At 34.8% G+C, this 17,666-nt stretch overlaps 1 protein-coding gene across 2 annotated transcripts in view; it reads right to left on the bottom strand.

Moving 5' to 3' along the window:
• The window catches only part of LRMDA (leucine rich melanocyte differentiation associated), a 641,405-nt gene that overhangs the window by 240,203 nt on the left and 383,536 nt on the right, over positions 1–17,666 (bottom strand). For both annotated transcript variants that reach the window (XM_048310523.1, XM_048310524.1), the window contains exon 5: positions 10,451–10,577. In XM_048310523.1, the coding sequence (XP_048166480.1) occupies positions 10,451–10,577 (127 nt within the window). The remainder of the gene's footprint in view (positions 1–10,450; positions 10,578–17,666) is intronic.

The following is a 17,666-nucleotide window of genomic DNA, read 5'->3' as shown; positions in this document are numbered from 1 at the left end:
AAATAAATTTCCAATCATTGGTGATCAGGTAGTAGATGTATAACATAAGGACACATGCTTAGTGGAAAATAAGGAAAGCAACACAAAAGAGCAAAAGCATTATTATCATATAGATGCAAAACTTTACAGTGAGAGTCACAAGCTAGAGTCTGGTGGCAAAATACTGCAAGGCATAATACAGCAGAATGTAACAATAAAAGTCAACAGTTCGCACACATATGCCAGAGTGGATCTGCCTTCTTGCTTACAAGAATTGTGACAGCTAAACTTTGTCCCATTTGTGTAATTCCACTGGAGCAGGATCCTGACTCCACAGCTTGACTGGAGATAGCTGTGTTTTATTTCAATAAAATGGGTTTCTCCCTTGTTCGTATGCTTCCTGTGTGTATTCACACTAATAGTCCTTTTGATAAAACCCTCCAAAAAATTAACTTTAATAGCTATTCTATAGCTAAATCTGCACAACTGGGTGGCAAATATAACTGAGCTCTCTACAGCAAAACTGGAGTCTTCAAAAGAATTATAAGAAAAAAGACAAAAGATTACAGGTTCAGCACTGCTTCTGGAGTAAAATGTGTATTTGTGATAAATGTATCAAATCCCCTAAAAACTACACCTATTGAAACTTCATATTTAGGCTGATTTGCTTTCCAAATCATATAGAGAGCACAGTTGTGTACAATATTTAAACAAGTACAACCACAGAGAAATGCTGGGAGATTTAAGAGAAATAAAAGCATGATCAGCTAGCTTGTAATCTTCTTTTCTCTTATTCTCCTCCCTATAGCTGCATTAAATTGCCTGTTGAGAACAATAACATATTTGTGCTTTTATAGGTAGAATGATTTGTATTATGTAAAGATTTGGCTAACAGAGTAAAGATGCATTCAAACTGAGCTGGATTACATGCTGCTAATAATTTTCTGGATGCTCTAGGGAACCCATAATTCTGGAGGAATAGAGATTAGCATTTGAATATATACTTTGCAATACATCTCAGAGCAGACTTTTTTAATTTCGTTTTTCTCATTTTTCTAAAGCCACACACTAACCAGAAATCGAATCACTGAAGCATTTTGAAGGAAAAAGTATACCACAATCAAGTTTTTATGCCCCACCTCCCCACACACTTTTGAGTACACAGAAAATCTGTCTTTTCACAACCCCCACACCATTTCAATAGCTTTCTTTAGAAAGTCAGACTACCTAGAAAATGTGAACAGGCTTGGAGTATTGTTCTGTACATGTTGAAAAAACAGAGGAACTCAACAAGCAAACCAGAATTTGCTGTTCTGAGTAAAAGCTCAAGCTACCTAGAAAGATGGTTTTGCTGTGGGCTAGCTTCTGTTTCAGAAAGTAATGTTAAAATACATTATTTTAACAAACTTAGTAAAACACCTCAAATTGCAAAAAAAATACCCCTTAAAATATGATAGCATTCTTTTATTAACTTCAGCATAGACAGGACTCCCATTTTGCTGTTTTCATGAAACACTGAACTCTTTTGGCCACCATTTGCTGAATATTGAAATCCTTTGTAAATTGTGTATGGTTTTTAATGTCTATACTTTCATGATTTTTGAAGTGCTTAGTACTTCAGAACAGTTTTAAAGTATATGACTTTCTAATAAACATTATATTCTCTGACAAACTCAACTGGGAAGCATACTGTAGTGTTTCTTTTTAATAAATTACTTTTCTTACTTATAAGATTCGCCTAGCAAGCACAGATTCACTGGACAAAATATACTTATGATGACCTTTGGTCCTCAGTTATAATTAGTTGTATGGTCCCAGTTGCTTACAGTGTAAACAAAGACTGATAAACCCACACTGGCTGCATGTATTTATTATATTACAACTCAGCTGCCAAATGTCTAACTGTCCTAATAAAAAACTATTTTCTAAGGTTTATGTTTTATTGCATGTATGACTCCCTTATTGGTTAGCATTTTGGAGTTGTGGAAAAGGTTATGAATTTAGAAACTGACTGCATTCATATCATATTTAAAACTTAATGCTATTTTATTAAAGACATATGGGCCTCCAAAGTACACATATTAAATGTCATGTAAGAAAAGTAGCAGTTTAAATCATGGTCAAATTCATTTTTGACGTGACTCCTGAGGCTTCCCAAGATCTGAACTATTTCTTTGTAAATCTGGCAGTTTAACCACACTCATAAATCACTTTCAAAGCATATTATTTCTTAATTTTACTGCATTAGAGAGCATTTGGCCTACACAGTGAACTGTTTGTAACTGTTACATGAACAAAGTTGTATGTTTAGTCTTATAATGTGTGAAGAAAAAAAGTCTTAATTTCCCAGTTCTGAATTTACCTCTTATTTAAACCCAAATGATACATTTCCTAATGAAATTTACCAGAGTAAGATACATAGCATAGTTTGCTATACTGACATACCAGAAAACTTATTCTCCTGCTTCGAGCTCCTAAGTTAGCAACACAAAGGCAACAGTAATTTAATTATTAAGCAAATACCCACAGGTTCTTTTACAAGAAAGAATGCCTAAGGTTTTCAAACCCCACCAAGGTTGAAAGAGAAATGAATCATCTTTGGGACAATGCACGTGCCTTTACTAGGTTCCTTGATACAAAGACATTTAATACATTACAACTGAAGCATACCTTATATACATTTAAAAATTAAATGCATATCACTTAAGGACAGATACCCTGTCTGCTAAAGTCTCAAGAAAACCTACCTCTAAAACAGATCATTCACAAAAACAGGATTCAAAGCAATACCATTTTTGAAACATAATTGACATTTTTCTTATTTATTTTTAGAGACATTTCTAATTACAGAGTTAATTATAATTTGTTTTCCTATGAACATTCTTCTTGGATAAATAAGATAAATTAAGGCAACAGTTAACTGCAAAAGTTTTATAATCTCACTAATTCCTTCACACATAACACCAGTCCTCAGTCACAAATATTATTTAGCTTTTTATCCACACAATGAACCCCTGATTTTCCCCTGAAACACAGATCCGTAACGTAAATCACCAAATCTTAAAGATTTTATGCCAGACCCATTGTCTGCAAGATGGACACAATTAGAAAACATTAGCATCAGCTTCAGTTAACATTCAGGAACTGGAACCAGAATCTGTGACTCCAATATCATTTTAAGGGAGCAGATAAAACTGTGCTGAATCCTTTTTCTTTGGCAAAGGGAGCGGTTTTAGAAACTCATAAGCAAAAAAGTTCAGGATTTCTTACAAAATATCCCTTTGGCCTATACATTTCTGGTAAGGGTGGAGACAACGGCAGAAATATTAGGCCTTCTCTGAAAACAAATTTTTTTTTTTTTTTTCCTGAAATAACTCATAAACCAGCTTTAAATTGGTCATGTTCATAGTCATTAATGAAGAGAGAATGACTGATATGCTTGAGCTTTTAGGAGATGACCTCATCACAGCCCTATCTGACTCTTGGACCACACTGTGGCTGATGTTAGTGAAGGGAAGGATTATTTTTTATAATGCTCTGGTGTTCTTGACCTGCCAATATTTCAAGCACACGATCTCTTTTTTTACCACAACAGGAAAGGCAGGATCCAGCTGCTTAAACACAAGCTTCTACTGCTGTTTTAGCCACTCTACAGTACCTGTGCCTGGTCTCCCATGGTGGCTTCAGAAAAACTTACATCTCCTATGTAAGATACTTATCTGCCATCCCTACAGGGGCCTGCTGTATACTTTAGAGTATGTAAAATGGCACCAGGCTGCTATTTTTAGGCATTTGCACTGTTTCCAAAGTGATTAGAAATATTAGTGTATTTGTTTTACCTTTCCCTTTGTTCCTGTCCTCTCATGCCATCCCTCTGACAATAGCAACACCAAAAAAAACCAAAACCCTAGCATTCACTTCACAATAAGATGCTATATGATGTGCTTGCATCCCATTTCATGTGATGAAGTCGTGGTTCTTCAGTTGTTTCTTGCTGCAAGATACACTCCTGAGAAGATCACAACAACAAATCATCTTTGTCTTCATTGGCAGTGGCCCTTCTGACCACGCTTATCTCTAACAGCTGGGGAACTTCTCATGGGGCAGTGAAACAGTGAAGCCAGGCCTTAACACAGCACACAAATACACTGCAGAGCCTGCTGTGAAAACTGTGACATCCAACCACAGTCAAAACAAGCAATAAATGTAAAATCAGCCATGACAGTTCTTTCCAACTTTTAAAACAGGTGCATGTATATGTACAAAATTCCAGGTAGATCCTATGGTAGTGATAGTTTGCCACTGATTTTCTCTCTCAGAAATATTGCTGTGACAAACAGATTACAGAATAAAAAAATAATTATAATTGGACCTTTGTTTCCGTGCTAAAACTTAACATATATTCTAACTTAAGACTACTACTATTTCAATGCAAATAACTCACCAAAATTACTGAGAGTACATTAGACATATTGTGTCTTAAGGTCCAGGAAAAAAAAAAAGAATCACCTATAGGAATATAAGAATAGCCATAAGCTAGCAAAGAGTTTTGCCAACGCCATATTAAATACATTTTTCTTTTTTTACAACATTCAACATATGAACAACTCCCGTGCTTAACACTGGTGTCATCTGATAATGAGATACTTTCCATTAGTTTTTCTGAAAAGAGGAACAAGAGCGTCTGCTTGTACTCCAGCAGTGTTTCTATTTCCAAAACAAAAACAAAAAAAAATCCATATAAAATAAAACTCTAGCCATAATGATCCATTAAGACTCTAAGACAATTGTGATTCTACTGTTTGATACCATGCTGTTACATTCTGCTGAATGGCATTTTATTAAATAGACTGAGTTACATTACAAAAGCCAGACCATACACTTACAGCATCTAATAATTGAAGTTTACTTATATCTGAACCCACAAATGAAAATTTAAAAAAAAAAAACCAAAAAAAACCAAAACACCAAAAACCCCGAGCAGTAATAAACAAATTGTCACAATAGTTTCTTCAATTAAATGGAGGCATCAATAATATACTGTGCCTACTGCCATTCATCAGAGGATTTCCAAGTGCTTTACAAATATTAAGTCTTACCAAGGGATCGATTTGCTCACTACTACTGAAGGACACACACTTTTCAGGTGCAAAGCAGCAGCTGGTTAACTAGCACACTGCAACATTACAGAACAGTTTAGGGCAGAAGGTGGAGAAGAATGCCTTAGTAAATTGAGACTGTAGAGAAATCCATAGAGGCAGAATATAATCACCTGAACTGGATTGAGGCCAGAGCTCCAGGAATAACACCCCTTCCTATCTGAAAAATGCATTGGGATCATTAATGGCTAAAATGACATGGGGCTTCATGACAATCATGTACCTTTTTTTAAGGGAATAATTTTAGGAAAGAGACATCATCTTTTTCATTCTGCATATTTAATAGCAATTAAGATAGTGAAATGAAGTCCACATAGTACATGCCCAAAGAACATATGAGGGTGTTTTTTAAGAAATATCAACATAAGAACCAACATTGAAGAAGACTCTTTCTCCCTACCCTAATACATATATGACCCACACGTGTCTATTCTTCCCTCTTGACAGCAGGAATTACAGTAGGTTATGAACCAAACATGTTATGGACTTCTGCTTAAAATACCTAAACTTTCCAAAGAGAAAAATGGATGACTGCATGACTGCTACAATGTCCTTGAAGTAAATATTATTTACTGCATCACAGTCTAGGCTGCAGTCTTAAATTTGTGTCCTTGTTCTGTTTTGGTATGTGAAATTTTGACATCTGACAATAAGAATCCCTGTTATGGGAAAGCTCTCTCAAAGAGGTATCTTATGAGCTAGCAGTTCACTGACACAATGACTCTTTACACTTTAGAAGCCCTTTACTCTGCATATTCTTCAAATGCTCTAAATTCATAAACCAAGATCTCTACACTATGGCGATGGTAAAAAGAAAAAAATTGTGAGCAATGCGGATGCTCTCCAAAGTTTTATCTGCCTCCTTTCATTTACTTTTTAAAAACCAGCCTTATTTTCCTAATTTAGGGAGGGGGTAAAAAGATCCATGAGATACACTGGCAAAAATGTTTTGCCTATATTCATGGAAGCAGGTAGAATATATCTGTTCAAGAAAAGTATGATTCTTGTTAAATAGTTAGGGACAAAAATTACTCAAATCATTCCTTATGCCTCATCTGATTTTAATAGAAGCATATATCATCATTGGCCACTTTGATAATGAGCTTTTCCTGTGAGCTTAAACACAAGAATACTGCCAACTGAAAGCAACACTGTAGATTTTATCTCACCTTATTTCTTAAACGGCATTGCCTAAATATTTACTCTTTCTATCATAATAAAATAATCTCCTCCTACCCTTCAAGTAACAGTGTGGGCATGAATCACAGACATTTATTACATGGAATGCAGATATTAGACTTGCCTTTCTGCTTCAGTGTCTCCATCTTGGTTCCTTAGAGAACAACTGCAATGTCAGGTTTCATAATTATAACTTGTGATGAAAACAATGCATCTGAGAGTGGAAAAATACTGAAAAATTCAAAACACCTACACTGCCGCCTTTTGTTAAGAGTTCCCTTACAGCCAGTGGACAAGATGCTTTTGGTAAAGCTGCAAGGAAGCAGAATAACTCCATTTAATATTAAGTTTGTTACATGGAAGTATATCTAAGGAAACCTGCCAATGGTTTGGCCCTACAAGCTGCAAAACTGTTACTGGTGACCAAATGGCTTCTGCTTTCTTTCACCACCATAAATTAAATGGATGAAAGTGTTAACCTTAGAAATGCAGTAAGTAAAAAAATATTTGTTGGGAAGAGGGGTTGAGAAATACTGGGAAATATATGTATTTTATAAAAGCAAGCAGGCTGACCCGGTATTAAGTAATTAAATTTATATTTAAAGAGACTTATGACAGTGCATATCTATTCATAGCAACACACTTTAATGGATATATCCACATTTTATCATCTAGATTAAATGATCATGAATACAGACCTTTAAAATATGAAATTATGTACTTTGATACACCATAATTTCATTTTTTTATTTATATCATATGCAACGTAAAAATGTGTAGTCTTAAAATATTTTCTCAAATCACATTCTGCTTTGCATCTCTAAGTTTGAAAAATGAAACAGTTGGAAGCACAATTCATATACCTCTAAACCAAAGAGGGGTACAGTTGTAAATAATTACGTCAAGAAATGACAACTGTACTCTTTGAAAAAGCACAGATGAATAATTACAAAGCCGGGACATAATTAAGCAATTTTGACTGTCGTATTCTTGAGCTGTCTTTCTGATGTGAAATGCTGTCATGCCCAGAAACACACTTCACACTGGACAGGCATCTTCCACTTTGATCTACACTTATGCCAGTGAAATGAGGTCATGGTCTGGTCATTAAACAAGGCTTCCTCATCTGGCTCAATGCCTCTTATCCAGCCAGACTTCCCCAATCTTTATTAAAAGCAGGCACGATACAATGTTCAATATTTTGACAAAAGAAAACATAAACATAACAGAATATTGAAGTTTAGGTCACTTACATAGTGAGAAGGAATACTGCATTGTGACATTAAACTGTTTTCTAATAAATGATTGTGTCTTTCCATAAGACAGTCATATCACAAACAGATGCATTTTCAACAAAGGATGAAATGAAGCAAAGCACAAGAAAGTGTAGTGTTCTGTTTAAAAAATAGGGAAAAATGAAAGTAAAAAAAAATTTATACAAAATAAAATATTTATGACTTAGTGATGACTGGTGATTGCTAGATAGTTTCACATTTGAGTAAACACAAGCTAGTCAGATGGAAATTTCTTGCTTTTATTCTCATTTTGTGTATTTTTTCTTCGTGGGGTATTTTGCTCTCCCAAGTATTTCATGTCAAGACTAAAATGAAAACAACTCCCCACATCACAGCCTCTTTAGATCATCAGTCTGCCTTTTATGCTGAATAAGCCATACCATCTCCTGCTTATCATAATGGGGGGAAATAAAGCCACAGCAGAAGTTAGGATTTTTTGTTGGTTTGTTGTTTTTAGGGGTTTTTTTCCTGAAAAAGCAGGTCTGATAGGCCCACTGTTGTTACTACATCTGGCAGAAGATTTTCATGTGGCATCCACCAACATAAATACTAATCACTTCATCTCCTTTCCCAGTAAGCATAGGCTGACACAGTGGCTCCCACCTTAGGTGAAAGGCAAAAAAACCCAAATTCCAAAAAAAATTGGGAATTTCATTATCATCAATGTCTTATACATCACTAGGTCAACTTATTATGGAGTTTTTTGGATGACGAATACTGGAAATGCTGCAATCTTCCTCTGAGTTTGGATCAAGGTGTAATCTCTAACTAGTTTCAGAAAGCTTAAAATATATTACCACTATCTGTCTGTTGAATCTGGCTGAAGCTGGTCAAAAATATTGACAGCTATGTGGGAGTGGAACTGGTGAACAGAGAACACAAGACCCAGGAAATGTGAAGGCTAAAGAGTAAAAACCCATTGTGTATGCAATGTATAACACATGCCAGAATTTGAAAGTGCAGTTACTGTGCACATCATCTTTGCAATATATGGAGGAATGCTGCTGGCTGTGGTCTTTGAGTAGAGCTGTCAATAGCTATATCCATACTTAGCTGCATCTCAAAGCATATATGCAGAGAAAATTCTGTGAGTCTTCTCAGACAGAGTTTGCATGCATGTGTACTACAACCATGAATATCGTAGGAAATAAGCACAAATTCAAAACAATTTGTAGTGCTTTATAATATCTGCATCAAATTTAATATTTATTTTAAATTAGCCACTTCTGTGATTCGTATATAATATAGTATGATGAGGGTAATTTTGTAGCACCTTAAGAAGCATTAATTCATGCCATGAAAATCATTTACAATGATTTTACCATCAGTAATTTGTACTGAACCACTTATAAAGAAGAAAAAAAACTCTTTAGCATGGCAATAACAACAGTAAATTGGAGCCTTCTGCAAATTTTCTGAAATAAATGTATGGTTTATCATAAGACTTAGTGGGTAAATAATTCAAAACTATACAAGAGGTTCAATTGTAGATATAAAAGATAAAGATGTTATCCCTAAATTTGTTAAGTAATTTACCCTTAGCTATTGACTTAGAAAGAGGTTTAATCCAGAAAAGTAACTTCAAATTTGAGAGACACTATTTTTTCTCTTACACTATTAAGTTGGATGCAATTGACAAAATAGACTCTTAAACAAAAGATGTTAGACAAATTTTAAAAAAAATTTCACCAGATCCAAAATCTGACTAGATAGAATTGTAAAAGATGACATAGGTATGCTATGCCTAACACAATTCAGCTGTTGCATTTGGCCAGATTCAAAGATGGTTTGCTGTGAAAAAGATCTCCACCACAGCTTAAAAATAAATTAATTCATTTATTACATATATAAAGCTGAAATAGCTAAAGGCAGTGGTAAACAACATATCAAAGCAATGTTTGTATCAGAACTGTTAACATTTTAGTAGTTATAAATTAATCAGTCTGAATTAATTTGCAATGCACTGCAATTGTACTCATGATAATGCATTTATCCAGCAACACTGTTATGCTACCAAACAGTGCATTTCCATACCACTACATTATTATTCAGCATTATTGGAAATCTGCAATAAATTATTGATGGTATGCTTTAGAGAAAAAAACAGCAAACAGAAAGCAAGTACACTGAAAACTTGAGCGGAGTTCTAAGGAAGATCTGCAGTACTAAAGCACCCTCAGATTGCTGTTATCACGTATTGATCAACAATGGGAAAAGAAGGCAAAGTGGAGAATTCACATTCACATTGTGATTGCTTCAGCAAGATGCCCAGACTTGATGGAAGCTGTATTAAATGCTCAGATTACCAAAACTGTCTCTCTGATGTTGTCAATGCTTATTAGCAGGACGCCACTTTAAACAACATCATACAAAATTAGAATCAACTGGTCCACTAAAAGCCAATAAACACCACAGGTGTGAGCTCTGCAGTAGATGTTTAACATACAAGGCAGGTGACAACTTGCCAGAAAAAGTCACATTCTTTCACAAAAGTATATATCACACAGTTGTTACACTTCCTTGGGACAGGGTAAAAATATCCTTTTAAGCTCAGTGACATATATTAGTTACTTTGCTGTGTGCAACAGAGATTGAAACCAGAAATTTGATAACATGGCCATAGCCCATTAGACATGTACCTGCAAATCTGTGTATTAAACCACCCAAAAATTACTAAGGCTTTTGTCCCCCATCTGACCACATTTACCGATCCTTTCATTTGAAAAGTTTCACCTGTTAGTTTTTACCTTAGCAAAAAATGCAGCCAGGCTCTTGAAGTTATTTAATAATAGTGTTAATGAGTCATATTATTTTTATTACTTTCATTTACTCTCCTACCTTAGCATCCTTGGGCTTAACCACTTTCATGAAGGCGCCTCTTATCAAGGCTTCCTCTCTCTCCCTCGTGGTTACTTTCCGAGTATCAAGAAATTTCAGGTTTGTCAATTTGTGCAGGACAAAATATCTGACAGATAGCAAAATGCACACAGTTATAATCCAGTAATGAACAAAGACATACACATAGACTAAATGACTAAATAAATAACAGCCATAAATAACAACAGCCTTTGCTTCCTCTCTCTATTCACCTTTTCCATGCAATGTAGCTTATGTACAAAGTTAGAATACTTAACTTTATTCTCTCAAACGAAGCTTGTTGTAAATTGCCCAAAACCATTTAATACTGCATGGATCAAACACAATTATCACCTGGACATGTATGTTCTCTTTGTATATTAGTGAAGTATAAAGTATATCAAGAAACAGAGTAATTTGGAAATTGTTTTGCGCTGCCTGTTTGGGAAAAGGAGCTTTGAGCGATACCAAAGATTCCAATCCACACTGCAGGAGAAAACCAACCTGAGATATGGGAAATTGCCAGCTAACTTCTCTGCAAGAATTCTTAGCATTCGCCAACACTTCTTCAGATTTTTTATTTTCCTAAAAACACAATGATCAGCATTTGGAAGGAGAATCCCAATTTGACCCTGCCAGAGAGACAAGGTGTCTTTATGGCATACAGATCTCAGCTCAGGATTAAGTGCAGAAGCACATAGGGAGAGACTATTTATGGGAAATATATTTTAACAATTCCAAGTTTTTGTGAGGATTCATCAGTATTACATACTATTTAGCATTTTTACTCAAAGGACAGCAGCTTTCTAGCCTCAGAAAAATACTACTGGCTCCTCACTTGTGGAGGGAGAGAACATAGCAGATCAAAACCAAAGGAAGGCACAACCACAGCAAATCCAAATATCTAATCACCTCAAGTACACATCATTCGCATTTAGTCAACCAAATGTGAAGCAGACACTGCAAAGTGAGGGCAATATCAGACTGTTCCTGGCAGGAGGTAGAAAGGTGACGATAACGTTCCCCAGCCTAGCTTCTTTGCCTAACCCCCCCAGCCAGTCAGAGAGCTCCTCCCCACACCGATCCCTTCTGGCACTGAGAGGAAAAAAAATCAAAGAAGTAGCAAACTCTGCATAATGTTTTGAAAAAGAACAACACACAAAACTGGTTTAAAAGGTAAAAGTTTATCTTATGATACTGTTTTCAAAACCAGATAAACACATGAAAAAGACTGTAATGCTCCCCCTTCTAAAACCAAGCAAAATTCAATGGTGCAAATAAACCTTTCTGTCAAGTGCACCACTCCTCTGAAGCAACACCTTCATAAATTGTTAACAACTGAACTGAAAATACTCAGTTCTGAAATGCTCAGACAATTTCAACTTGAATCCTCAATCTATGGCTCTCAATTAGTTGAAGAAAGAGAGTCACTTCACAAAACAGAACATCTCCTAAGATCATTTTTTTAAACAACAGCTATACAGACCTACGAGACAGACACATTCTCAGACTCATTCCAGCTTTCCTGGCTGCCCTTCCAGTCCTCCCTGGCATTTTGCTGGCCCTTATCTTTCACTGGAGGAGAAGCCATCCATCTTGCATTACTGGCAGAAAAGCTCTGATGACAACAGATTCTTTCAAATGAAGACATGTACAGAAGGAAACAATATGTCAAGAATGAAGAAGAGTGAAGCTAAAAATGAGTAAAGACACCCACTAAGTGTAGGGTGAGAAAAGATGAATATTCAGGTGAAGAAAACATCGGTATTAGAAAATCAGCAAATGTTTAATGATGGAATGAAATATGCCATTGAAAAGCAGGCTGCAACAAAAATGACAACAGAATAAGACAGCACTGTCATCTATGCTGACTTTGGATCACAGCCCTAATGTCAGTCTCTCAATCATTTCAAAAGAGCTTAAAATTATAATAGCATTCCTTGATACAAATGTATTTTTGTATTTTTAAGCCATCCTGACTGCATTTCAAAAACCAGAATTAGCACTAGTACTTGTCAATTCCAGAAACAAAACTGAAAAACCCTACCCACTCAAATTAAACAGCAAACTGCTCCACAAGTTACAGGTCTGGGGTTGGTTCTCTTTTTCACACTTGCACACCTTAAAGCAGAGCAAATACTAAAAAGTAAGTACCATAAAGGTTATTCCACTGGTAGAAGGAAGGTATATCTGTGATTAATTATTTTAAAAGGTGATTTAAAATACAATCTCATTTACTCGTATTCTTTTTACTAAATGTGGGCTAAAAAGTATCGATATTATTTGAAAATAATACAATACATTTTTATTATTTGAAAATAATACAATACATTTTTATTAAACGGCTGAAGAAAAACAGCAAGCTTCCTGGATATATTTTAGCTAGAAATATGAGGATACAGCTTCAATCTAAATGTAACACAAGTTTGCCATAAAAAATACAGGAAAGGATTACCAAAGCCAGGGAATGAACACTCTACAATATCAATTCAACCCTTGTAAATTTAATCCAGGGTTATTTGTTGCACAAAATCTCTTTACTGTGATGTATGACTTAGTTACTAAGGTTATCACAGCAGTATCCTAAAGTTGCATAGTACATAAAACATTTCAGTTAACAATGCAGGGAGGTTAACTCCCACAGATAACCTACTATCAGAGGGTTACACCAGATGACATGCCTCTGTCAGCTTTCAGGAGCTATTGATGGTTCAATCAGTTTGTTTTGAAGGTAAAGCACAACAAAAGGGCACTAAACTTATTCAAACTGTCAACAGGGACTACGGAATGTTGCTTGCAGGTAAGTAATTTTGGGTGTTTTAAGAGTATTATCAAACACCAATGGCTGCAGAAAAAGACAGCTACTAATAACACAGAACACAGCCATCATAAAATACTTTATGGCAGGTACTGGGACCCATAAATTGAATGACACATTCCACCTGGTTTAGACTTGTAAAATCACTAGTTAAAAGAATGCTGTTTAATGAAGAAAGATCCATCTAGATTCTACATTTACTTTAGAAAGGTTTATTTAGGTTAGAAGTTGGGGGGCAGGGTCTCCCTACCCCCCCCCCCGCCTTTTTTTTTTCTTAATAATTTTAAAACTTAGCACTGCTCCATGTGTTCTGAGACTGCTGTTACTGGGTTTTAACATCTTTGTTGTGGTGTGAAAAAAAGGTTATTATCTTCAGTGATGAAGATAAAGGTGAGATTCAAAGACAGAAAAGTAAAAATTAGACACACCAGGAAGGTGCTTACAGATCCATTTATCATTGCCTGTAAACTGATTTTCTAATTCAAAATGGATTAAAGAAATTATTTATTTAAGTAAAGTTGCACCTTCTTTTGTTCAGAATCATCTCCTCTACCTTGACTCTCAGCACCAAGAGTCCCATCAAAGTAAGCTCATAACAGGTATTCAGGACAGGAACACTCAGATAAGGAAAAAGACCAAAGAATATGAAATTTCATGTTATTTCCATTTTAGTTAAGTAAAAATGACAATAAAGATTAACAATTCATTTACCAATTTTGTATGTGCTGCATGGAATAAGCATCATTTTAAGACTTTTTATACAGACCTGCCAGGATATTGGAAAAGAGGGACATTTGCAAACTCTTTCACTGAACATTTAATGAAAGACTATTGTAAGAACTAGATTCTGTATAGTATTCACATTTGTACTGTTATTAACAATAACTGGAATATAAAACTGCACTATATGCATCAATATTTAAGTTTAAAACAAAAAAATTATCTGCTGTGAAAAACTGAGAAATATTTGCCCACAAGAATGCAGAAGTATCCAGCTCTACCTGTATCATACCTACAACATGCTCTTTGTTTCTGAAAGTGTTTACTTTCATTTTTCTATTTTCTGTGTTATTTTATTTCCTTTCCTTAACAATAATAGAACATAAAAATAATATGCCTATTTCAAACTTTGAAGGTCTGATTATGCTTCCAGTTACATTACTGTAAATTAGAAAAAATAAATAACCTGAAGCTGGCTAAGTTACATCAGCATTTAAATGGGGAAAGAAAAAAAAAAAAAATCAGAGGAATCGAACAAACATGTTTATGACAGTGAACTAGATTACCTTCTATGATTGTTTCTTCTGCACCCCTAAAAAATTTACCCTTCTACCCCCATCAAACAGCATATAGCTGGCTACAGAATTTCCTCTGCAACAAAAACATTTGTTAAATACACAGATCAGGAAGACAGGTCATAAACTTGAACCAGCATCTTCCAGAAGAGACGGCAGGATGTTGGCATGAAGTATGTTAGAAAACCACGTAAGACTCTGAGCTGCCTTGGTACTGCTTGGTGATGACCCCGTAATTTTGAGGGGCTTGCAAGTCACACAGAAATCCACACCACCTCCTAATATTTTAACACCCTCTGCTCTTCTTCAATATACCAAACAATCCTATGAATTAAAAAAATCTTTCTCTATATGTGTAACAATAATTATAGTTCTGCCTTGAGTTACTGTGTTAGTCCAGACAAATTTCAATTTATTGAAACTCCAATTTATTTGGGTGAACAAAAACATCGCAATTGTTCTTGCTCATGAACCCTTACAGTAGCTAGTCTCAGATGGACCTTGCATGGCCTTTGATGTCTTTCAAGTACAGGCTTTTCCTTCCAGGTATTAGTGAAATGACAAGGCTTCACTCAAACACTGAAGTAGCACAGATTCATAGATTATACAGATGTTAGGGAATACCTTAATTCATCTAATTAAGTACTAAAAGAACATATACAGAAGTACCACAGACTTCAATCCCTCTGGCTAAAAGAGAGCCTCAACAGCAAGTTCACTGGTACTCATGTATATTAGCATTATTTTCATTATTGAGTGAGAACTTCTAGTCTCCTACTGCTTCTTGAATATATATATTTATATCATCATTCCAATTCAATAACAAGACTATTAAAATAAATAAGCAAATTCTGTAGCAATTTAAAAATAAATAAATAAAACAAAACTACAATAAAACAAAAGAAAACTGCAAGAACACTAAAAATGCTCTAAGACCCATCATTTCTCACAATCAGAACTGTGGGATGGGAATAGCTGATTTAGCTTGAAAAGTTAATCCATACCAAATGCATGCACTTCCTTTCTTGCTGTTATATCTTAAGAGGCCTTCATAAGGTTATCATCATTTGCTCCCCCAGCCAAAGATAGCATATCTAGTACATGTACTTTTAAGCTAAATTAAAATAAACTCAGGCATTTGTTTCCACTTGCCCTTGTTTCCATGTCAACAGCACTTAATGAATGCATCATTCCAGGAAATGTCAATAAGGAGCAACGAAGAATGCACAAGCACAGAAAACTTCACACATGGCATGAATTCTTCACAATGTATCGCTTTAATGAAAATAGGTGAGGTCACCTGCAGCATTCACAAATGCTTTGTAATACATTGTGACCCAGATGATTTTTCACAGTTCAGTAACACCACGTTTGAAGTTTTCACTGCAAACAATACACCCACAGGACTGACCAACTGTGAGTACAACAGAAGCAACCAGCAATTACTGTGTTGACTTCTGTTACTTTGATCTCTGGGTCGTGACCTTTGTTTTCACGCAATCTTCAAAGCAGAGATTGTAGACTGGGTTATTTTAGAGGACACTGTTTTGCAAGCTATTTTTCTGCGTTTCTTGCTTCCTAGTGGAGCCAAAAGCTTTTAAATTTTCCTATCACCATTACATATTAGATATTCTGCTTGCCCTCATCACTTTACAAAATATTAACACCCAAATACAGAAAGCTTAAAAAATAAGATAAAAAGAACTTAAAAATACTTTTTTTTAATTGTAAGAAACTAAAAGCCATTTTACAATGATGGAAAAAACCCATGTTTTTAAAATCACCAAACAAGTTTGTTTATAAAAATATCACAGAAGGGAACTTCCCATTTTCTTTTTCTGTCCAAGCAAAAATTCCAATAACACAGAAATTTTTTCGTCAATTTGTTCTCCTACACATTTGAAATGTAAGAAGGAACAGCAGGGATGGCAAAAAAAAGCTTTTCTTCTTCCCTAAAAAAAATCCCATTCAAATGTTACTATGGTTTTTAGACAAAAAATTAACTACTTTGAGAAAAAAATCACAGCAATGTTTCAGTATAAAATGTTATTTTACTGAAAGAGTAGGAAAGACCTCTAGTAATGAAATTATAGAAATGGTATACCAATGGATCACCTGAAGAACCAGATCATCATTTCTTGACAAAAGCATGGCTTTCTATATTTTCCAATTATTTTTTATAAAATCTAATTATTTTTAAAATATGTAATATTACTTTTAACCTCTAAGATCACTGTGAATCACTAGACCTTGAATTTTTTAAAAAATTATTTTCCACATTTTTTAACATTAAGATTTTGAGGGGTTTACCGCTCTTTTCTGTTTGTTGGAATGAGAAGATTAAGTAAAGCTATGATTTCTAGCACCTTTCTCTTTCTGGTTGAGGAATTAAATAGCCTGAACTCTAATTGAACTCAGTAGGACTGAAATTAAAGGCCAATGAAAAATGAAGCTGTGGTTCCAATGGTTACTGCAAAAATTTACAAAAAGAAGTTCCCACTCAGAACAAAACAAAGCCAGCTGAAGTTATGGTGAAGCACAATGTTTACATAATTCAAGTTTTTACATAATTCAAGTTCACATAAATGTAATCGTTTGACACTTTCTGATAAATTTCTCCAAAAAAAAACCTTAGGAAAAAAAGTTATTTCAAACCATTAAAAAATGCTGAAACGGGAAGACAAAAGTTGTGTTCAAGATGCTCCAGAATGTTATTCAAAACTCTGAATTAGCTACTCAGAGTACAATTAGAAGAGTAATTTTAATCAGTCCCATCATGTAGCGATATATGTTCCCCTAAAGATAGGCAGATAGCTCGATTGATTGATCCATGGTTCTGGGTTTGAATCTAATGCTGTCTAGCAAATACATTTCATACAATGCAACAAATAATAACGGCAAAGGATCAGGAAGCTTTCATTATAGCAGCAGAACCATAAATCATTCAACTAATTAGAAGCCCATTCTTCTTTCTTAAAAGTGCTTCAATTAACCTAGTTTATATGGAAAAAAACACCCAGGGTTTTGAAAAATTGAGAGGAAAGAAAATGGAAGCAATGCTGCAGTTTCCAGCAGATATATAAAT

This window comes from Corvus hawaiiensis, chromosome 8 (assembly GCF_020740725.1).
Source record: "Corvus hawaiiensis isolate bCorHaw1 chromosome 8, bCorHaw1.pri.cur, whole genome shotgun sequence".
NCBI lineage: Eukaryota > Metazoa > Chordata > Aves > Passeriformes > Corvidae > Corvus > Corvus hawaiiensis.
The sequence above is the reverse complement of the archived record's forward strand: the minus strand, read 5'-3'. Positions and strand labels throughout refer to the sequence as shown.